This window comes from Sphaeramia orbicularis, chromosome 15, assembly GCF_902148855.1.
Source record: "Sphaeramia orbicularis chromosome 15, fSphaOr1.1, whole genome shotgun sequence".
Taxonomy (NCBI): domain Eukaryota; kingdom Metazoa; phylum Chordata; class Actinopteri; order Kurtiformes; family Apogonidae; genus Sphaeramia; species Sphaeramia orbicularis.
This window is the reverse complement of record NC_043971.1, coordinates 8,904,473-8,925,951: the sequence shown is the minus strand read 5'-3', so window position 1 is coordinate 8,925,951 and position 21,479 is coordinate 8,904,473. Positions and strand designations below refer to the sequence as shown.

The 21,479-nt window shown below is 34.2% G+C and overlaps 1 protein-coding gene across 1 annotated transcript in view; it reads left to right on the top strand.

Moving 5' to 3' along the window:
* kndc1 (kinase non-catalytic C-lobe domain containing 1) overlaps positions 1–21,479 on the top strand; it is a 214,492-nt gene that overhangs the window by 107,191 nt on the left and 85,822 nt on the right. The window contains exons 15-17 of the mRNA XM_030156898.1: positions 516–1,213; positions 5,665–5,803; positions 16,469–16,728. Coding sequence (XP_030012758.1) covers positions 516–1,213; positions 5,665–5,803; positions 16,469–16,728 — 1,097 coding nt within the window. The remainder of the gene's footprint in view (positions 1–515; positions 1,214–5,664; positions 5,804–16,468; positions 16,729–21,479) is intronic.

Here is a 21,479-nt window from a genome sequence, read left to right as displayed (position 1 = left end):
TCTTTTTTGTTTGGATAGTTTATAAAAGTATTTTCATAATTTAATTGGGGTTTTTTTTTACGCTAAAACAAAGACAAAAATTTGCAGTTGTCATTATTTATAGGTTATTATGCTATTATTTTACTGGTCCGGCCCACTGGAGATCAAATCTGGCTGAATGTGGCCCCTGAAAGAAAATGAGTTTGAGATGCCTAAACTAAAGAGTACCTTTTCAGTGAGATATAAGAGCTGATTTTTTGACAACAGATCTTGAAAATCTTCTGTTCCGTTGGCAGATTTTTTTTTTTTTTTTTTGCTTAATTCAAGATATTTTTGCTTAAAAAAAATCTGCCAATGGAACAAGTGAAAACTATCTTGGTAAGATTTCTTGAAATAAAATTTTCAAGATCTGTTGTCTAAAAATAACTTCAAAATAAGTGTGATGAGATATTGTGACTAGAAATGAGAAAAATAGACTTGGCAAGATTTAGATTTTTTTCCAGTGAGAACGTTTCCGACAGATGTTATATTTCCAGGACTGTGGATGGATTCACACAAAGCAGCGAACATATGGAGGACAGAGACCTTGACTTCACGTCCCACTCTGAGGACCCACATCCTTCACCAACTGAAGCTGATCCATGTGCAGAGGAGTCGGGCAGCCCTGTCCATCAGCTGCCCATGACCTGTACGTCCCCCGGTAACAAGACACCGGTCAACTCCACGTCTCCTCCTGATATTCCCTGTGTTGAAGTCACTCTCCCCTTGTCGTTACACTCCAACCTCAACGGTTTCGGCGTTTTCAACAACTTCCTCTTCCGCCAGGATCCCACATCTGGACACTTGTCTTTAGTTCCGGTGCAGGTCAGGGCTCCGGAGTCTCTCCTGGGGTTGGACATAAACCCCTCTGTGGTCTCTCAGTCATTACAGGGGTTAATCGTGGTTCCAGAGAATGCTGACGGTTTGAGTGTCAGCTGTCGGACTGCACCTCCGAGGGCTGAACTTAAAGGATACAACCTTCCGTCATCTTACGCCAACAGCGGCTCCGTCATTCCTGACAACCCATCGGAGCAGAATCTGCCTAGAGAGGACGACGGACGAACAAATCTGAGAACGAAGAAGGAGTCTGTCACCGCTAAAGTCCACCCTGCACTTCAGGAGGTGATAGACCTGCTCAAAGGAGAATTTTCACTCGATGGGTATTTGGACAATGGACACGAGGACATTGCAATGGGTATGTGTCTTTAGATTACTTCCTTTAACCCAGGGGTGTCAAACATACGGCCCGAGGGCCAAAATCAGCCCACCTAAAGGTCCACTTTGGCCCGAGGGATAAATTTGTGAAATGCAAAAAGTACACTTAGGACATTAATAGTCAAGGGGCCACATACAGCCCAGTGTGATATCAAATGGGTCGGACCGTTGTCATTAGGGATGGGAATCATTAAGAATTTAACGATTCCGATTCCATTATCGATTTTGCTTATCGATCCGGTTCCTTATCGAGTCTCTCATCGATTCTCATTGGGTGAGAGAATAAAAGAGTACAAACGGGTGTGTTTGCATTAACTGTCTTTTATATTTCCATCTCTGCACAGAAAATATAACATATACAGTACGAACAAATAATAATAACAGATGACGCTGGGCCTGGTTCGGGGGGGTTGGGTGGGGGGGTGGCAGTGGCAGCAGCGGGACGCAGTGAAAGTGAAACTAAAGACGCTTTACTAATTCCTCTATTGCTGCATTTCTGCTACATGAAACCGGTTCGACTCGGCTCGTCTCCCGTTGTTGTGCACATCATTTCCTTTCCCCTACCTTCGGAAACTTGAATTTGCGTACGACGTTTGTTGCCCGCACCGGAACTGGAACCAGCCCGGCGTTCACTCTGCTGCTACATTCACAAGCGCCGCTAAGTAGCATATCAAATACGTGCCATTCCTGTAAATGATTCACATGCTGTGGACAAATGTTTGAGCATACTAGAGGGATTCCACCCTTTTGAAGACATGGAAGCTTTGACAGTGTTCCAGTGGACCTGGTGTCGTCTTTTTAGACCGTTTCTGCCTCAACGTTCTGACCAAAACAATGCAGCGTAAGCGTGACGTCATCGCGCATGCACAATGAAGGTGGAATCGATGAGCAGAATCGTTAAGCAGGCAGGCAAACGATTCCAAGGAATCGAGCTACTGAGATCCAACTGGGTTCTTGATTCCCATCCCTAATTGTCGTAATACTATAATAACCGATAATGACAACTCCAAATTTTCCAGAGGATCCAATTTGACCCGTGGGAACAGTTTGTGAAATGCAAACATTACACTTAAAATGATAAGAAAGTATCATTTTAGTTCAAGGGCAACATTCAGCCCAGTTTGATCTAAGTAAAATACTAAAATGACATTATGACGTTTGCATTTATAAACTGTCCTTTCACAAAACAGTGAAAAACCTGAACAAATATGAACAAACTGAAATGTCTTAAGAGAAGTAAGAGCAATTTTTACAATATTCTGCCTGTTTGTAAATATTTTGTGTTTGTAGATCCACTGTGATCTGTAAATTGTAATGTACATGTGTAAATGATAAACTGAGGCGTAATGTTAAAATTTCACTTATTTTTCTTACTAAATATCAGTTCTTTTTGTGTGTTCTTATTATTCCGTTTTTTTAAAGATAGTTTTCAGATGTAAAAATTTTCATAATGTAATTTTACTTTTTTCACTCTAAAACATCGAGAAACACAGTTGACATTATTCATAGGTTATTATGTTATTATTTTACACTTAAGATCATATTAGGAGGATGTGGCCCCTGAACTAAAATGAGTTTAACACCCCCGACTACTTTTATTCTACCTGATTGCTCTTATTATTATTATTATTATTATTACTATTTATTAGATTTTTTTCTCTCATACTTATTTTTATTTTTGTAGATTTTTTTGGGTTGTATAAAAGTATTATACAGTCATGCTGCTTGCATGTGCCTTTGAATTGCCCCCTGGGGACAAATAAAAAAAAAAAGTTTATTGAACTGAATAAATAAAGATAATATTATGCCTTTTACTAAATGTTTTGTGTATTTGTCATGTACATGTGTAAATGATAAACTGAGGCATAATGTTGTTAAAATTGCACTTATTGTTCTTACTAAATATCAGTTTTTTTCATATTCAATTTTTTTTACAGATAGTTTTCAGATGTAAAAATTTTCATGATGTAATTTTACTTTTTTTCACTCTAAAACTTAAGAGAAACATTTGGAGTTGACATTATCTATAGGTTACTATGTTATTATTTTACACTTCAGATCATATTAGGAGGATGTGGCCCCTGAACTAAAATGAGTTTAACACCCCCTACTACTTTTATTATGCATAATTACTACTATTATTATTATTATTATTATTATTATTATCATTATTATTACCTCCGCCAAGGAGGTTATGTTTTTGCCAGGGTTTGTTTGTTTGTTTGTTTGTCTGTCCGTTAGTGTGCAACATAACTCAAAAAGTTAGGGACAGATTTTGATGAAATTTTCAGGGTTTGTTGGAAATGGGATAAGGAAGAAATGATTAAATTTTGGTGGTGATCGGGGGTGGGGGGGCCCACGGGGGGGGCCACGGATCAGCCTTGGCGGAGGTCTGCTCTCTCCGAGTGCTTCTAGTTATTATTATTATTATTCATTATATTTTTTTCTTTCATATCTAGTTTTATTTTTGTAGATTTCTTTGGGTTGTATAAAAGCGTTATACAGTCATGCTGCTTGCATGTGCCTTTGAATTGCCCCCTGGGGACAAATAACGTTTTTTTTTATTGAACTGAATAAATAATGATAATGTTATGCCTTTTACTAAATGTTTTGTGTATTTATAATGCACATGTGTAAATAACTTAAAAAGAAAAACAGTAAAACACTGACTACACTTAACTGCACAGTGACTGTTTACTTTTCATACAATAAGTGCATTTTGCTGATAATATGTACGTACTTTAATACATTTTTGAATGCAGGGCTTTTATTCGTAGCGGAGTATTCTCCCCCATAGCAGTCAGCAGACCGAGGTGTAAAGATGCTCTGGTATGGAGTTGAAAACAAAGCTTTATTTCATATAAGACCATCGTAGTTGTGTTATCCACTGAGGTCTGATTATGTCTAAGAATAACTGAAGTCAACCTGAATGCTGCATTTGTCTGCAGGGGAACACAGAACCAGTACTGCAGATATTAACCCTTTGATGCATGAATTATGAGGTCCTTAGTCGAGATTTTCTTTTTCTGAGTGTTTTTATTCCTCTTTAGGCATGGAAAAAAACAATGTGATTGAAATGTTTTATGAACCTGTTTTTTTATGGAGTTACAAATATGCCCACTCAGCTGGACACTGTGTGTTTAATTTTTGAAAAAAAAAAACAACAACAACAAAACATGTATTTAAAATGCAATATCAGAAAGTGATATACCAGGGGTGTCAAACTCATCTTAGTTCAAGGGCCATATTTAGCCCAACACAATGTCAAGTGGGCCGGACCAGTAAAATAATAACATAACCTATAAATAATGACAACTACAAACTTTTCTCTATTTTTTTAGAGTGAAAAAATTTTAATTACATAATGAAAATGTTTTTAAATCTACAATCGATCCTTTAAAAATTGTGAATAACATGAACAACCTGAAATTGAATTGAAATTGAATTGAAATTGAAAAAAACAAGTGCAATTTTAACAATATTATGTCTCAGTTTATCATCCACACATGTGCATTACAACTTACAGATCCCAGTGGATCTACAAATTCACAAAACATTTAATAACAGGCAGAAATTAGTAAAATTACACTTATTTGTCTTAAGACATTTCAGGTTGTTCATGGTATTCACATTTTATTGTGAAAGGATAGTTTGTAAATGTAAATATTTTCAAGTATTTTTTATTTTATTTCATTTTCTTACAGGAAAACAAAAAGAAAACTTTGGAGTTGTCATTATTTATAGGTTATTACGATAGTAATTTACTGGTCCAACCTGCTTGAGATTGATTTTAGCTGAATGTGGACCCTGAACTAAAATGACTTTGAAACCATTGACTGTTAATATCTTCAGTGTAATTTTTGCACTTTGCAAATTCATCTCATGGGCCGGATTGGACCCTTTAGTGGGCCAGTTTTGGCCCCCGGGCCGTATGTTTGACACCCCTGTGATATACTGTGTGAAAACTATGAAATATTTTTTTAAAGCAGCTAATCTGATGTTTTCTCACATTTTAGCATACTTAAATACTAGTTATTATTCACTTCATCTAGATAACGTGAAAAAAAAAATTTAAGAAAACTGTTAATTACAGTCTAATAACAAATAGCAATTGATTTACCCTCAAACATGTTACTGCAGATCAGGTTTATTAAGAACAGCAAAGTTGTCTGATATGCAACTAAAACAACAAAACCCATGAATATTCAATAGAACAGCTGTAGAATAACTGTCTACTGGAGTGACCGCTATGCATGAAAGGGTTAAAGACATGACTAAGCCTGATACAAATCTGATTATCTCTGCGTAAGACTAGCCAGCACCTTCAGTATGTGTATTATGTTAAAAAAAAAAAAAGCTCAAAACATATTATTCTCTGTTGACTTTTCATGCATATTCATTTAAAAAAACACACTTTTTCTCTTTTCCGAGGGGAGTACATCTTCTCGCTGAAGGATCTCCAGTACCAAACGTTTGCTAGTGTGGTGAAGGAGAGGTTCAGTGACCTGTACTGGGAAGAAGACCTGCTGGGTGTACTGCACTGCCTGGTTAACTACAGCTCATCCACACTGTGAGTACCACTTCAAGCATGTGTCTTTTATTTTAACCCATAAAGAACCAAACCTCCACTGATGTAAACTGTGTAATACCTGTTGATCCACTAATCCTTTCAATACGTGCAAATAATTGGTGTAAAATATAGTTTGTCATCTTTTCATGGTCATCAAATATGACCCATTTGGATGTTCAGAGGCTCCGTAGTTACCGTGGAAACACCGTCATCTTCTACAACATCGATTCACCAGTAAAACCCATGGAGCTGGATCAGTGACAGTGATCGCTGACACTTGTTTTATGTTCAGTTAACGATATATTTGACTGAAAAAGTCACTTTTTCGTCCGTTTTCTCTTTTTTTGGTGTAATAACCCTTGTGTTTAACCTGAGCTTTTATGAACATCTATATGATCAGTACATTAAATATTGGAAAATACTTGATTTTCACAGGAAAAATGCAAAATAAATGGTGACAAATTGGTTAAGAAATGCTAAATAGAGAGAAAAAAATCATTTGAGAACTTCCACAAAAGTGGAAACATCGTCATCTTCTACAACATTGATTCACCAGTAAAATCCATGAAGTTGGATCAATGACAGTGGATGGAGACACTTGTTTTTATGTTCAGTTAATGATATATTTGCTGATAAAAGCCATTTTTTCTTCAGTTTTCTCTCTTTCTGATATAATAACCCTCAACTTTAATCAGAGTTTTTATGAACATCTACACAATCACTAAATTAAAAATAGGAAAATACCAGATTTTCACTTAAAATACAGTAGATAATATTATAACATGTGGTTCCAGGCACAACAAACCCCACCCCTTGCACGTATTGTTGCTTATTTTGTCATCGATCCTGCTGATGTCATCATGTCTATGCGTGTGCTGATGTCAACATATCAGTTGTCTCTATATATGTACCAAGTGTGAAGTAAATGGAAACAAAATTGATGTTTTTATAGACGTGAAATTTCGCCCATTGTAAGTAAATGGGAGAAGAAAAAATATTTTAAAAATTCCTACAAAATTTAAACTTTAACCTATTTTTCCAAAAATTTAATGACATCTATTCTGGGTCACCGGCAATCTATAAACCCAATTTGGCATGAATTCACCAAATAGTTCTGTTGCTACAGACATTTGAAATTTCACCCATTGTAAGTAAATGGGAAAAAAAAATTTAATTCATAAAAAATCTGTACTTTAACCTACTTTTCCCAAAATATAATGACATCTATTCTGGGTCACTGACAATCTGTAAACCAAATTTGATATGAATTCACCCAGTAGTTTTGCTGCTAGAGTGTTAACAACCAAAGGAAAAGAAAAATTATGCAAACCAAACCAAAAGCAGTACCTGGGGGGTGGGGTAATAACTGGTGTAAAATACAGTTTATCGTCTTTTCATGGTCATCAAATATGACCCATTTGGACGTTCAGAGGCTCCGTAGTTACCGTGGAAACACCGTCATCTTCTACAACATCGATTCACCAGTAAAACCCATGGAGCTGGATCAATGACAGTGGTCGTTGACACTTGTTTTATGTTCAGTTAACGATATATTTGACTGAAAAAGTCACTTTTTCGTCCGTTTTCTCTGTTTTTTTGGTGTAATAACCCTTGTGTTTAACCTGAGCTTTTATGAACATCTATATGATCAGTACATTAAATATTGGAAAATACTTGATTTTCACAGGAAAAATGCAAAATAAATGGTGACAAATTGGTTAAGAAATGCTAAATAGAGAGAAAAAAATCATTTGAGAACTTCCACAAAAGTGGAAACATCGTCATCTTCTACAACATTGATTCACCAGTAAAATCCATGAAGTTGGATCAATGACAGTGGATGGAGACACTTGTTTTTATGTTCAGTTAATGATATATTTGCTAAAAAATTCACTTTTTCTTCAGTTTTCTCTGTTTTGATAGAATTACCTTTGAATTTACTGTTTTCATGAACATCTAAATTAAATATAGGAAATTAAATCGAAGGAAATACATGATTTACAGTGAAAAATGCTTTTTTTGTTTTTCTTTTCATTCTCCACAATATGACTACAACCTGAGAAATAAATACCAAAATCTGAAGGACTGATGTGTGATATACTTCAATATGGCAATTCCCTGGGACAAAATTGCTCTAAAGCCAAAATTAGCATTTGTTTCACAGTTTAAGCCAACTATAATTTGGTAAATGTGCAACTGTGGATCTCCTTTTACAAAAATGAAAGACATCTTGACATCCTGAAATTTCATACATCTTTTGTGAACAGCTCAAAAGTAAAAACTTAAACTTTTTTTTTGCTTGAATTAAACAAAAAAATAATAATTCTGCCAATGGAACAAGTGAAAATTATCTTTTGAAGATTTCTTGAAATAAGTTTTTCAAGCTCAATTGTCTAAAAATAAGTTCTTATATCTCACTGAAAAGTTCCTCTTTAGGTGATTGTCTTATTTTAAGTGTGATGAGATATTTTGACTAGAAATGAGAAAAACACACTTGGTTAGATTTAGATTTTTGCAGTGATGAAACAAAGAGGGAGAAGTTGTCATTATTATTTCTATTTTTTTTTTTTGATAAAAAAAATATAAATAAATAAATTAGTGCTGGGCATCGATTAAATTTTTTAATCGCAATTAATCGCGATTAATTGCATAGTTATTTGGGTGGTGGGGGGGGGGGGTGCCAGCATCAACAGCGTGTATTTCCTTTCAGTGATATTTCAGACTTGAAGTACTCCGGTGATAAAAATAATTCCACATGTCAGTTCTTCCAAACAACTGTGTCCTTCTCAACCCCACCATCTGAAGACATTTAAAATGAAAATGTCCATGGAACAGACTGGTACTTTTCTCCATGTTTATGTCCCCACCAGTTTATTTACAGTTGTGAGTGATTGACAGGAGTCTTAAACCCACTAATAAGTACTAATACTAATAAGCCCATTAATATGTGATGTTCAGTTGTTAAAAGCAAGCAAAGGGGGCCCTCTAGTGGTTGGAATAAGTTGCACTAACGTATGTTTTGTCCTTTCAGTGTTCCCGTAGTCAGTTCAGACATAAGCACGAACTAACGTTTCTTTCACTCTGTTGTATGGCCCCAAAAACGTTTGCCTGTGAGTATTTTATGTTCAGTTGTTGTAAGAATGAATAGTATAAAATATCTCTGATGCGAACCTTTGTTGCTGGATAAAAAGACGTAAATCTTAAATTAATCTGTAAATGCTAATCGTTAGCGTGTCTATGGATTTTCCCATTCAAGTTAGCATCGAGCTAATCACATCGTAAATAAGTAAAGGTTAGTTCAAAGACTGGCATATTATACCTAAACACAACCAATGAATTTACGTAAACTTAGCATGAGCCTGCATAAAGAATTAGCAACTCATCTCTGACTGCTAGCATAAACGAATTAGCTTAAACATGTTAATAACACATTGTAATAAACACATCCAAAATAACGTCATAAACATGTTTCTAACGGCACGTTTGCATGTGAAATTATTTAGCAAACAACAGAATGATTGATACATACAGGTGTTGAACTGCAGGAGTTAAACAAAGTTTGATTCTGCATTACTCGAATTGTTCGCTGGCTTTTCTCTTCAGCTACACCGGCACCTGCGCTTGGTTCTGAAGTACGTGTGGAGCACCAAAATAAAAGCATGAGTTTCAAAATAAGAGTCTGTATGTATAAATGAACTAAGACTTGCTTGATAGGCAGAACGGCATTAACGGGAGATAAAAAAAAAAAAAAAATTGTCGGCATTATTTAATGAATGCGTTAATGCGGTAATAATGTGTTAACTTGGCCAGCCCTAAAATAAATAAATAAATAAATAAAATAAATTTTAAAAATAATAATAAAATTTTTAAAAAATTAAATTAAAAAAAGAAAAAAGAAAAAAACTAGAAGCACTCGGAGAGCGCAGACCTCCGCCAAGGCTGATCAGTGGCCCCCCCTGTGGGCCCCCCCACGCCAAGGAGGTTATGTTTTTGCTAGGGTTTGTTTGTTTGTTTGTCTGTCTGTTTGTCTGTCCGTTAGTGTGCAACATAACTCAAAAAGTTATGGACAGATTTGGATGAAATTTTCTGGTCTGCGCCCCCCCACCCCCAATCACCACCAAAATTTAATCATTTCTTCCTTATGCCATTTCCAACAAACCCTGAAAATTTCATCAAAATCTGTCCATAACTTTTTGAGTTATGTTGCACACTAACGGACAGACAAACAGACAGACAGACAAACAAACTAGAAGCACTCGGAGAGCGCAGACCTCCGCCAAGGCTGATCAGTGCCCCCCCCCCCATGGGCCCCCCCACGCCAAGGAGGTTATGTTTTTGCCAGGGTTTGTTTGTTTGTTTGTTTGTCTGTTTGTTTGTCTGTCCGTTAGTGTGCAACATAACTCAAAAAGTTATGGACAGATTTGGATGAAATTTTCAGGGTTTGTTGGAAATGCCCCCCCCCCCCCGTGGGCCCCCCCACCCCCGATCACCACCAAAATTTAATCATTTCTTCCTTATCCCATTTCCAACAAACCCTGAAAATTTCATCCAAATCTGTCCATAACTTTTTGAGTTATGTTGCACACTAACGGACAGACAAACAAACAAACCAACAAACAAACAAACCCTGGCAAAAACATAACCTCCTTGGCGGAGGTAAAAATTATTTTTAGGTTATGATGCTGTTACTTTGATGCCCCGGCCCATTCGAGATTCAATTGGACTGAATGTGGCCCTTGGAAGAAATTAATTTGACACCCCTGCTTTCACCTCTCATTGGACATTATATAAACAAATTCATTAATAATTGAATTTAATGACGCTATTTTCAACACAAGACACACTAATGTACTCTTCATTCTGTGTAAATAGACCCTAGAGTGGTCCGGGCCCCCTCTCCCCCACTGCCCACTTTGGCTCCACAGTTAAATCAGCATGAACACAAAACACACTTCACACACAAACTTGACCCGGCTGCAGATGGGATCGCTATGGTAACAGCTTGGCGGTATGTTTGTTTGTTTGTGTTAATACTGACGTTGAAGATGCATGTAAAGCCTCATCTGCATTGTTACTGATTTTCCGACAAATAACCCAGAGCATCGGGGGGGGGGGGGGGGGGTCTGAAGTGTGTGAATAAATGAATGAAGGAAACAAATCCATTGCCCTTCACTTCTGGGTTCATTTGTATGGGAGCTGGGGCTGAGCACAGGGTCCGACCGGCCTGTGCGTTCTTCCATACGGCGTTTCATCCAGCCGCTGCCTTGCTCTTCTGCTCATGGCAATTTGTGGAGAGAGCCTTTAATCTGCTGTGGTAGAGAAACATCACAGCTTCACAGGGATACAGATATACACCTCAGGCTGTGCACCCATTGGCTTCATTTATTTATTTATTCCACTTTATGTGTTGGGAACGGTGGGAGCAGCTTCATCGGCTGTTTTGTTGAGAGACGTCCACTGTGTGAAAATATCGGACACTTTTTTTTTTTTGTTTTTTTTTGTTTTTTTTGTTTTTGTGGCACGTAAACTGCAATATCTTCAACTGGAAGAAGAGCTGCAAGATGTTCGATGTGATTCTTTGGTATCTTACTTTTTTGCTTCTTTTAGCCTTGTTGCTACGGGTAACTACATCCCGCTGTGTTTTCACTTTAACCCTTTCATGCATGAATTATGACAACCTTACTTGAGGTTTTTTGTTTGTTTGGTTTTTTTTTGACTGTTTTTATTCCTCCTTAGACATGAAAAAAAACAATGAGATTGAGGTTTTGGGGTTTTTTTTTACAAAGATGTACAAAAATGTCCACTCAGCTACACTATGAATTTTATTCTTGAAGCAAAGAAACATGTATTTAAAACCCAATATCATCAAGTGATATGAAAACAGTGAAATGAAACCATGTTTAATGCAGCTAATCTGATGTTTTCTCACATTTTAACATATTCTAATACTAACTATTTCTCACTTCATGGAGATAATATGCAAAAAATAACAATTAACAATTGATTTCCACTCAAGAACCAATCAAGAACAGCAAAGTTACAGTAATGGTATGAATTGCAGTTTATGAGATGATGCATAAGTGTCCACTGTGTTGGCTGATATGGAACTAAAACAACTAAACCCATGAATATACAAGAGAACAGCTGTACAGTAACTGTCCACTGGAGTGACCACTATGCATGAAAGGGTTAAAGCAGTATCTTTATTCTGTCTTGTATTTGATTTCAGCTGGTTTTGTTTTGACTGTATGTATTTTTCTGGATATCCTCCTGAGACCCAGTAAGTAAAAGTTTTGGGTGTTTTACATGACATAATTGCCTTGATTGGAAACCGTATGATGCCACTGTTTTTCAGATTTTTTAAAATTTTTATTTAATTAAATGTCCCTTGCAGTGGACAGTTGTTTTTTTGTTTGTTTGTTTGTTTTAAACAAAGCGGTGAAACTCTTGTCCACTACAGAGGACAAAAATGCATTGCTGGGTCTCAGGAGGATATGCAGGGTTCCTATGGGGTCTTAAAAATTCTTAAAAATCTGCATTTAATACCTTAAGAAAAGGTCTTTTAAAACATATTAACCCATAAAGACCCAGTACTACTTTTGTGACACTTCCAAAATAGTTTTTTTCTCTATATTTGACTTTTCTTAAGTGATTTATCACCATTTATTATATTATCCTCTGTATTTTGTTTTTCTCAGTGTAAACCATGTGTTTTCCTATATTTAATTCCTCATGTAGATGTTCATAAAAGCTCAGGTTAAAGGTGAGGGTTATTTTATCAAAAACAAAGAAAACTGAAGAAAAAGTGACTTCTTCAGTCAAAAATATCATCAACTGAACATAAAAACAAACAGCTACAACCTTATTTTGTTCATTTTTTAATTAATTTTGTTCATTTTTATTCATTTTGCTTATCTTTTTTTGTTCATTTTGTTGCCTATTTTATGACTCTTTCTCAAATATTTGTTCAGTTTGTGGCTTATCTTACTGATTTTTCCTTAATTTTTGCTTATTTCCTCATATTATTTAATATTTTGTACATTTTTTCTTTTTTTTTTCCTTGTATAAACCCAGTGTGTCCATCCACTGTCATTGACCCAACTCCATGGGTTTTACTGGTGAATTAATGTTGTAGAAGATGACGGTGTTTCCATGGTAACTACGGAGCCTCTGAATGCCCAAATGGGTCGTATCTGATGACCATGAAAAGATGATAAACTGTATTTTACAGCTGTTACTTACACGGATTTAACTTATACATTCACGTTACTGCAATTTGTATGCATATACTGTATATTTACTTCCATTTCCTGTAGATTTATACATACTTTTATTTTTTTTTGCTTTATTAGTGTATTCTATTTGTATCATTTATTGCTTTTATTTCTTCACGCTTTCCTTTTTTGCTATTGTTTTTGTATACAACTAAGCTAACTGTATTTTACACCAATTACTTACATGTATTGATAGAATTAATGGATCTGCAGGTATTAAATAGTTTAGATCAGCAGATGGTTTAGAACACAGGTGGATGTTTGGGTCTTTATGGGTTAAATTTGATGTTAGGTCTTAACTTATGCTGCCATAAATTTGTTCGCTGTGTTGTGTGTAAATGTGTCTGTTAAATGTCCAAACTGCAAAGAAAGTTACCTTCGTCTACTCATTTCCACCCCATAATTTATATTGAAATTAGGATCCAATTATCACTAACTGTGCAGCACTCGATGAAAAATAACTCATAACAATGGGAACGAAGGTGTCGGAGTAAATTAATACCTTTTCCTAAATTCTAGGAGTCGCAAAATTTTTCCAGTACGGCCATGAAATAGGTATTAAATTCTGTTCTAAGTGTCTTAAAAAAATCTTTTTTTTTTTTTTTTTTTTTTTAATATCTTTATTTCACAAAAGAAAATTCTTTAGATACAATATATACATAGTGATACTGGGTCTTACTTTTTGCAATTTTCCTTTGTGCACTCTTCCCACCTCCCACCCCTAAAGGAATAAACCAACTAAACACACTCAAAAGTAACAGGCCAAAAATATAAAAGTCTAAAGAAAAAAAAAATTAGTAATAATAACACTGGTCAACAACAAATTTATTGTTTAAGTTTTTTGAGCTGATTCAGGATAATTTTGGTGTGCTGAATCCAAAAATCACATTAATTTTGCTCAATCAGGCCAACTTTCTGAACTATGCTACATATTGGCTTTTTAACATATTTGCTTACATTTATGGGCATTTTCACATCATATGATACAAAATTCTTTCATATTTCTTGCAATAAACGAGTTCTGAAGATTTATATTTTGCCAATTTATCATTAATGTTTTTTTTTAATATTACAGGTGAATGAAATGGCTTCGACTAGAAGATCTTGCAAAAATAAGCCTGATGTATTCTGCTACATCTGCAGTGAATACACCATTGTACCTAACAGGAATCAAGTCACAAGTTTCATAAAGTGTGCTTACCAATCTTATTTTGGTATTAACCCTTTCATGCACGAATTATGAGAACCTTAACCAAAATTTTTTCCTGAGTGTTTTTATTCCTCTTTAGACATGAAAAAAACAATGCGATTGAAAAAATTCTTCTGAAAAATTAAATAAAAATAATTTTAAAATAAATTTAAAAAAATACATTAAAAAAATAGTAATGAAAAAAAAAATTCTCATGAACCTATTTTTTTATTGAGTTGCAAAAATGTCCACTCAGCTGGACACCACACGTTTAATTTTTGATGCCCAGAAACATGAATTCAGTGATAAATTGTATGAAAACTATGGGGAGGGCTTGTGATTCTGGGGGTTTATGCTCAGGAGAGATCTACATAATGTTACCAATTCATGTCAGAAAAGATATGTAGTGTCTTAAAACTTAAAGATATGTGTAAAAAAAAAAAAAAAAAAAACCAAGACAACGAAAAGAACAACAAAATCGATTAATATACAAGAGAACAGCTATAGAATAGCTGTCCACTGGAGTGACCAGTATGCATGAAAGGGTTAAACTTGGTGACCAAAGATAAAGTTTGGCCGCAGATTGTGAGAAGATCAAATTTTTCAAAATCAAATTAGCAAAAAAAACCTGACATGATTGAGAAAAACAGATGTCATTTTTGGATTTAGCGGTGCAAAATGGTCCTAATTCAGTTGAAAAAACCTAGACAACTTGCAAAAACATTTTTTTGTAACCCAGTGTAATCATCATCATCATCACAATAACATTAATAAGGGTAACAACATAAGCATGAGTATAATGATGCATGCTGTGACATAAATAGCAGTAATAGGGCAGTATTCATGATGTACAAAGTCAAACTTTCTTCATACCGGAAAGTAAAGGCAACCAAAATTCATTAAAGAGACGGCCCCGATTACATTTATCCAAAGTCAGTTTTTCGAAAGGTAAAAAAGAAGACAACTGATCATGGAAAATCTTAAAAGATGGAGGGGAGTCATTCTTCTAAAATATAAATATGCATTTCTTTGCGAAGTAAGTGATCAAAATTAGTATCCTGCATTTTTTATAATAATAATAATAGTAATAATAATTACACTGGGTTACAAAAAAATGTTTTTTGCAAGTTGTCTAGGTTTTTTCAACTGAATTAGGAGCATTTTGCACCGCTAAATCCAAAAATGACATCTGTTTTTCTCAATCAGGTCAGGTTTTTTTGCTAATTTGATTTTGAAAAATTTGATCTTCTCACAAAATATAATAATTAATACCAAAATAAGATCGGTAAGCACACTTTATGAAACTTGTGACTTGATTCCTGTTAGGTACAATGGTGTATTCACCGCAGATGTAGCAGAATACGTCAGGCTTATTTTTGCAAGATCTTCTAGTTGAAGCCATTTCATTCACCTGTAATATTAAAAAAAAAAATTAATCATAAATTGTCAAAAGTAAAATCTTCCCAACTCGTTTATTGCAAGAAATATGAAAGAATTTTGTATCATATGATGTGAAAATGCCCATAAATGTAAGCAAAAATGTTAAAAAGCCAATATGTAGCATAGTTCAGAAAGTTGACCTGATTGAGCAAAATTAATGCGATTTTTGGATTCAGCACACCAAAATTATCCTAAATCAGCTCAAAAAACTTCAACAATAAATTTGTTGTTGACCAGTGTTATTACCAGGTATATTTGTAACTAGCTGTAATGTCCCCCTATATATTTTATTTTAACATTTCATTGATTAATTGTTGAATTTAAAAGAACAATAAATATGATGTTACTCAGGAAGTACTCAGTAATTTTTTTCATTAAGTACTTAAGTACTTTTTTTTTTTTGGATTCAGCACACCAAAATTATCCTAAATCAGCTCAAAAAACTTCAACAATAAATTTGTTGTTGACCAGTGTAATAATACATCGGTTTTATATAGTGCTTTTCTAAGTACTCTAAGACGCTTTACAATAAACAACCAAGGGACAAACCTACATCCAACAGGTAAACAGATCTAACTGTATATTATGTGTCATTTAATAAATTTTTTTTTAAAAATCTTAAATTGAACTTGTAGAAACCTGTAGGAACCCTGAACATATGACGTACATACGATTTGGTTTTATGTGTTTCATAAGAGCTAATTGTCAGTAGCTTTGAGCACATTGTGTGTGTTTGCTGTCCCCCTGATGCGCCCCCTGCAGATGTTCTAATGAGCAGCCTCCATCAAAGAGCCTGGAAAGGGCAGCCACCGCCACTGCACCCGTGATAGCCTCCGTCTGGGGAGGGAGCGGAGAAGTTTGCCTGCACAGTCTGGATCTGAATGGAAACATTCACACTTCCAGTCCTGCTGCTGTGGATACTTGGGAAAGTGCCAAGGCCCCGTCCTGTCATGGGGAAACAGAGGCAACGCTCGAAGACTTTGAAATAAGATCAGAGCAAAGTCAACGCTGCATTTTTCAAGGTAGGAGATGGACTTGGATGCTGAGTGTTTCTTGTTTTTATCAGATTCTTGTTTCCGGTTTGAGTTTAATGAATGTTAAGCAGAAGTAAACCTGGTGAAATACTGTCAGTTTGAGTTCTGGAGTCGGTTTTGTATCTGGTCCCACTTCTTAGATTTTTGTATTTAAGCCTTTCATGCACAGCGGTCACTCCAGTGGACAGCTGTTCTCTGGTATATTCATGGGTTTTGTTGTTTTAGTTCCATATCAGCCAACACAGTGGACATCATGTAACTATGCTGTTCTTGATAAACCTGATCTGCAGTGACATGTTTGAGTGCAGGGGCGTCAGGGGCCATATTCAACTAAATTTGATCTGAGGTGGGCCGAACCAGTAAAATAATAATATAATGACAACTCCAAATTTTTGTCTTTGTTTTAGTGTAAAAAAAAAAACGATTAAATTATGAAAATACTTGCTTTTATAAACTATCCAAAAAAACCAAAAAAAAAAGCCCTGAAAAAATTGAATTTAAATTAAAGAACCTAAGAAAATTTAGTGCAATTTTAACAATATTCTGCCTCCACTTCTCATTTCTCCATGTGCATTATGGATCAGATCTATAAAGACTCTAAACACTGAGGAACAGGAATTAAAATGATTAAAATTGTGCTTAATTTTCTTCAGACATTTCAGGTTCTTCATATTTGTTCGGGTTATTCACCTTCTAGTGTTACAGGATAGTTTGGAAAAGTAAATATTTTCATAATTTAATATTATTTTTTGCACTAAAACAAAGAAAAAAAATTAAATTGTCCTAGATTTTTTTGGCTTAATTCAAGATTTTTTTACTTAATTGAAGATTTTTTTGGCTTAATTCAAAAAATTTTTTTTTACTTAATTAAAGATTTTTTTGCTTAATCAAAGATTTTTTTTTTTTTTTTTTTTTTTTTTACTGGAAGGTTTTTTTTGGCTTAATTTAAGATTTTTTTTTAATTAATTGAAGATTTTTTTTGGCTTAATTCAAGATTTTTTTTCTTGAAGATTTTTTTTTTTTGTCTTCAAGATTTTTTTACTTGAAGATTTTTTTTGTCTTAATTCAAGATTTTTTTTTTTTTAATTAATTGAAGATTATTATTTTTTGGCTTAATTCAAGATTTTTTTTTTTTTTTTTTTTTTTGCCAAATTTGAGAATTTTTTTTTTTTTTTGCTTAATTGAATTTTTTTTATTTGGCTTAATTGAAGATTTTTTTGGCTTAATTCAAGATTTTTTTACTTGAAGATTTTTTTTGGCTTAATTCAAGATTTTTTTTACTTAATTGAAGATTTTTTTTTTGGCTTAATTCAAGATTTTTCCCGTAATTCAAGCTAATTTTTTTTTTTTTTTTTGCTTAATTCAATTCAAGACTGTGGAATTTTTGCACTTGGCAAAAACATCCCAGGGGCTGAACTGGACCCTTTGGCGGGCCGCATGTTTGACACCCCTGTTTTAGTGTTAATCAACATAGAAAACAGTTTCGTTTTTTTTGTTTTTTTTTGCATATTATCTCCATGAAGTGAATAATACCTAGTATTAGAATATGTTAAAACGTGGGAAATTATCTGATAAGCAGCATAAAAATGTTTTAATTGCATAGATTTCCATACCACTTCCGGATATTAAGTTTTAAATACATGTTTCTTTGCTTAAAAAATCAAAAGCACGGTGTCCGGCTGAGTGTACATTTTTGGAACTCCTTAAACGAAAAAAAATGAAAAAATTGGATCGTATTGTTTTTGTCATGCTTAAAGATGAATAAAAACACTCAGGAAAAGTATGTTGACGAAGGTTCTCATAATTCATGCATGAAAGGGTTAAATCTCTTTTTGAATCTTATCTGTCAAACATAGCAGAGCTGCATCCAAAGCATCTGGATTCACGTAGCTTGAATACAAATGTGTCGATTAATCTGTAAAAACCTGAGATTTGGTGAATAAATTGGTCATTTAAAACCTTAACCTCAAACCTCATGTTTACTTTGACGTCATCGAATCATGAAATGCCAGTTGTGGCATAAATGTAATCTTCTCTACTTCTGCCAAAACTCCATTCAACAGTAATTCTAATGGATTTGCAGATAAATATTAGATTCAAAGCTGCAAATCAAATTTAATGAACTGTTGTCAGACTCCGTCCCTTCGCTGTGATGTCCTCAAATGTTCCACCTCATTTGGCTGCTGACTGAAGTCATGAGAGCCATGACTGATTGTTGGATGAGGTTCTAAAGATTTTCGCATATTCATCTGAATCCAAGGCATGCTAGCAGACTCTAAAGAGTTTTTTCTTTCCCCTGGAACTTTTTCCTATCCGGTGAAATACAGAAATACACACAGTCTCGCGTCTGCAGCTGTTGTGATATTAACCCTTTCATGCATGAATTATGAGAACCTTAGCTGAGATTTTATTCCCGAGTGTCTTTATTCCTCTTTAGGCATGAAAAAACTATGCGACTGAATTTTTTTTAGTAAACCTGTTTTTTATGGAGGTAGATTTGTTTCTTTATTGCTTCAACCGAAAAAATTTTCAATAAGAAAACGGTGTTTGAATGCAAAAAAAATTTACGATCCAAAAAATTGCATTTGAACACTTTTTTCTTTGATTGAAGTGAATTTTTTTTCTCTATTGATTTTTTTTTTTTTTTTTTTTTTTTTTAAATTGAAATTTTATTTATTTATTTTTTGGTTAACAAACAACAAATCTACCTTCATAATTTTTCATGGAGTTCCAAAAATGTCCACTGTGCTGGACACCATGTTTAATTTTTGAAGCAAAGAACGCAATATCAGAAAGTGATATACTGTGTAAAAACTATAAAATAAAAACATTCTTAACCCTCCGGTATCCCGTCCAGTAAGGCCCTTACTAAGCACTAAGTGTGCCTTTTTGGCACACTTGTAGAATAATGTAAAAAAAAATTCAGACAGTTTGTTTTTAATTCTTTTACACTTTTTTCTATTTCATCAACTCGAGCTGTAAATAAAAATACCGAATACTCAATAATTATCACATTTTTTAACCCTTTAAATGCTGTGTTTGTAATGTAAACAAACCATTTTTTTGGATGCAAAAAACACAAAAAAATTTTTGTCAATATACTACAAAAGTGGATCACATATTATTTGATTTTTGCAGCCTGGCATATGTCAATAATTAACAGCAACATTGGTTAATTTGCATTATTATTATTTTTGGCGCTAGGTCAAATGTTCAAAAATACTAGCTTCTGTCACCAAGTGTGCCAAAAATGCACACCTATAAATCAAACTATTAAATATTATATATTGATTTATTTTTCTGCTCTAATTTGATTTTATTTTTGTGAATCAAGGTCAGCCCTAATCATACATATCAAATGGAAGAAATAGTGCGTTTTAGGCACACTTGGGAGACAGATGATAGTCTGGTCATTTTCTTTTGTTTACAATGTGCACATTTTAGTTGGTGGCCAGAATTTTAAAGATCATGCAAAAATGAACAACTTTTGAATTCTAACCTTATTTAAATTGTGAAAAATAATATGAAGTTTTTCAACACGAAGTGCAAAGTGTGCCTAAAAGGCACACCCGGATACCGGAGGGTTAATCCAGCTAATCTGATGTTTTCTCACATTTTATCATATTCCCAATTTTTATTAGCAATTGATTTACATTCAAACATGTTACTGCAGATCAGGTTTATCAAGAACAGCAAAGTTAAAGTAATGGTTTGAATGTCAGTGTATGGGATGATGCATAAGCGTCCACTGCGTCGGCTGATATGCAACTAAAACAACAAAACCCATGAATATATAAGAATCAGGTGTCAAACCTGTGGCCCGGGGGCCAAATCCGGCCTGCCAAATGGTCCAGTCCGGCCCTTGGGATGAATTTTTGAAATGCAAAAATTACACTAAAATATTAACAATCCTTTTAGTTCAGGTTCCACATTCAGACCAATTCAATCTCAAGTGGGCAGGATCAGTAAAATACTATCATAATAACATAGAAATAATGACAACTCCAAATTTTTCTCTTTGTAAATGTAAATATTTTCATGTATTTACACTGAAACAAAGTAGAATTTTGCAAAAAAATGTGAATAAGCTGAAATGTCTTAAAAGAAGCAAGTACAATTTTAACAATATTCTGCCCATTACACAATGTTTTGTTTGTAGATCCACTGTCAAGTGTTGCTGAGGTACAAGCTTTCCCACACTTGAAAGGGAATGGACTCCACAAACAGACGGAGGACTTCACTCAGTGCACTTAATGTGTTCTTTATTTCACAAAGGCACAGGTGAAAAACCTTGCAAAATTTAAAAAAAAAACAAACAGACAAATTAGAAAAATGATCAGGCTTATAATAGAGCAAAGCAAGTACTACTGAATATCAAAACCTAAAATAAATCAATAAGGTTTCAATTAACATAAATGTAACCATCTCAGTAGTGGCCTAAATAACTTAGATTTAGCAAACTTGCCATACAGAGATTTACTCACATACATATACACATACACATATACACATACATACATATATACACACATGTATATTATTTTTAAATGATCAACAAATTAGCTCATTTAACAAATCAATTTAACATATTTTTTCAACAGTGCATCATTTTTAAGTGAGTGTTTTTAACTAAAATATTTTAACAGTATAATTCACAAATCATGACAAAATCTTACAATAACTGGCCATGTGATCTGTAACTTATAATGTACGTGTGTATATGACAAATTGAGGCTTAA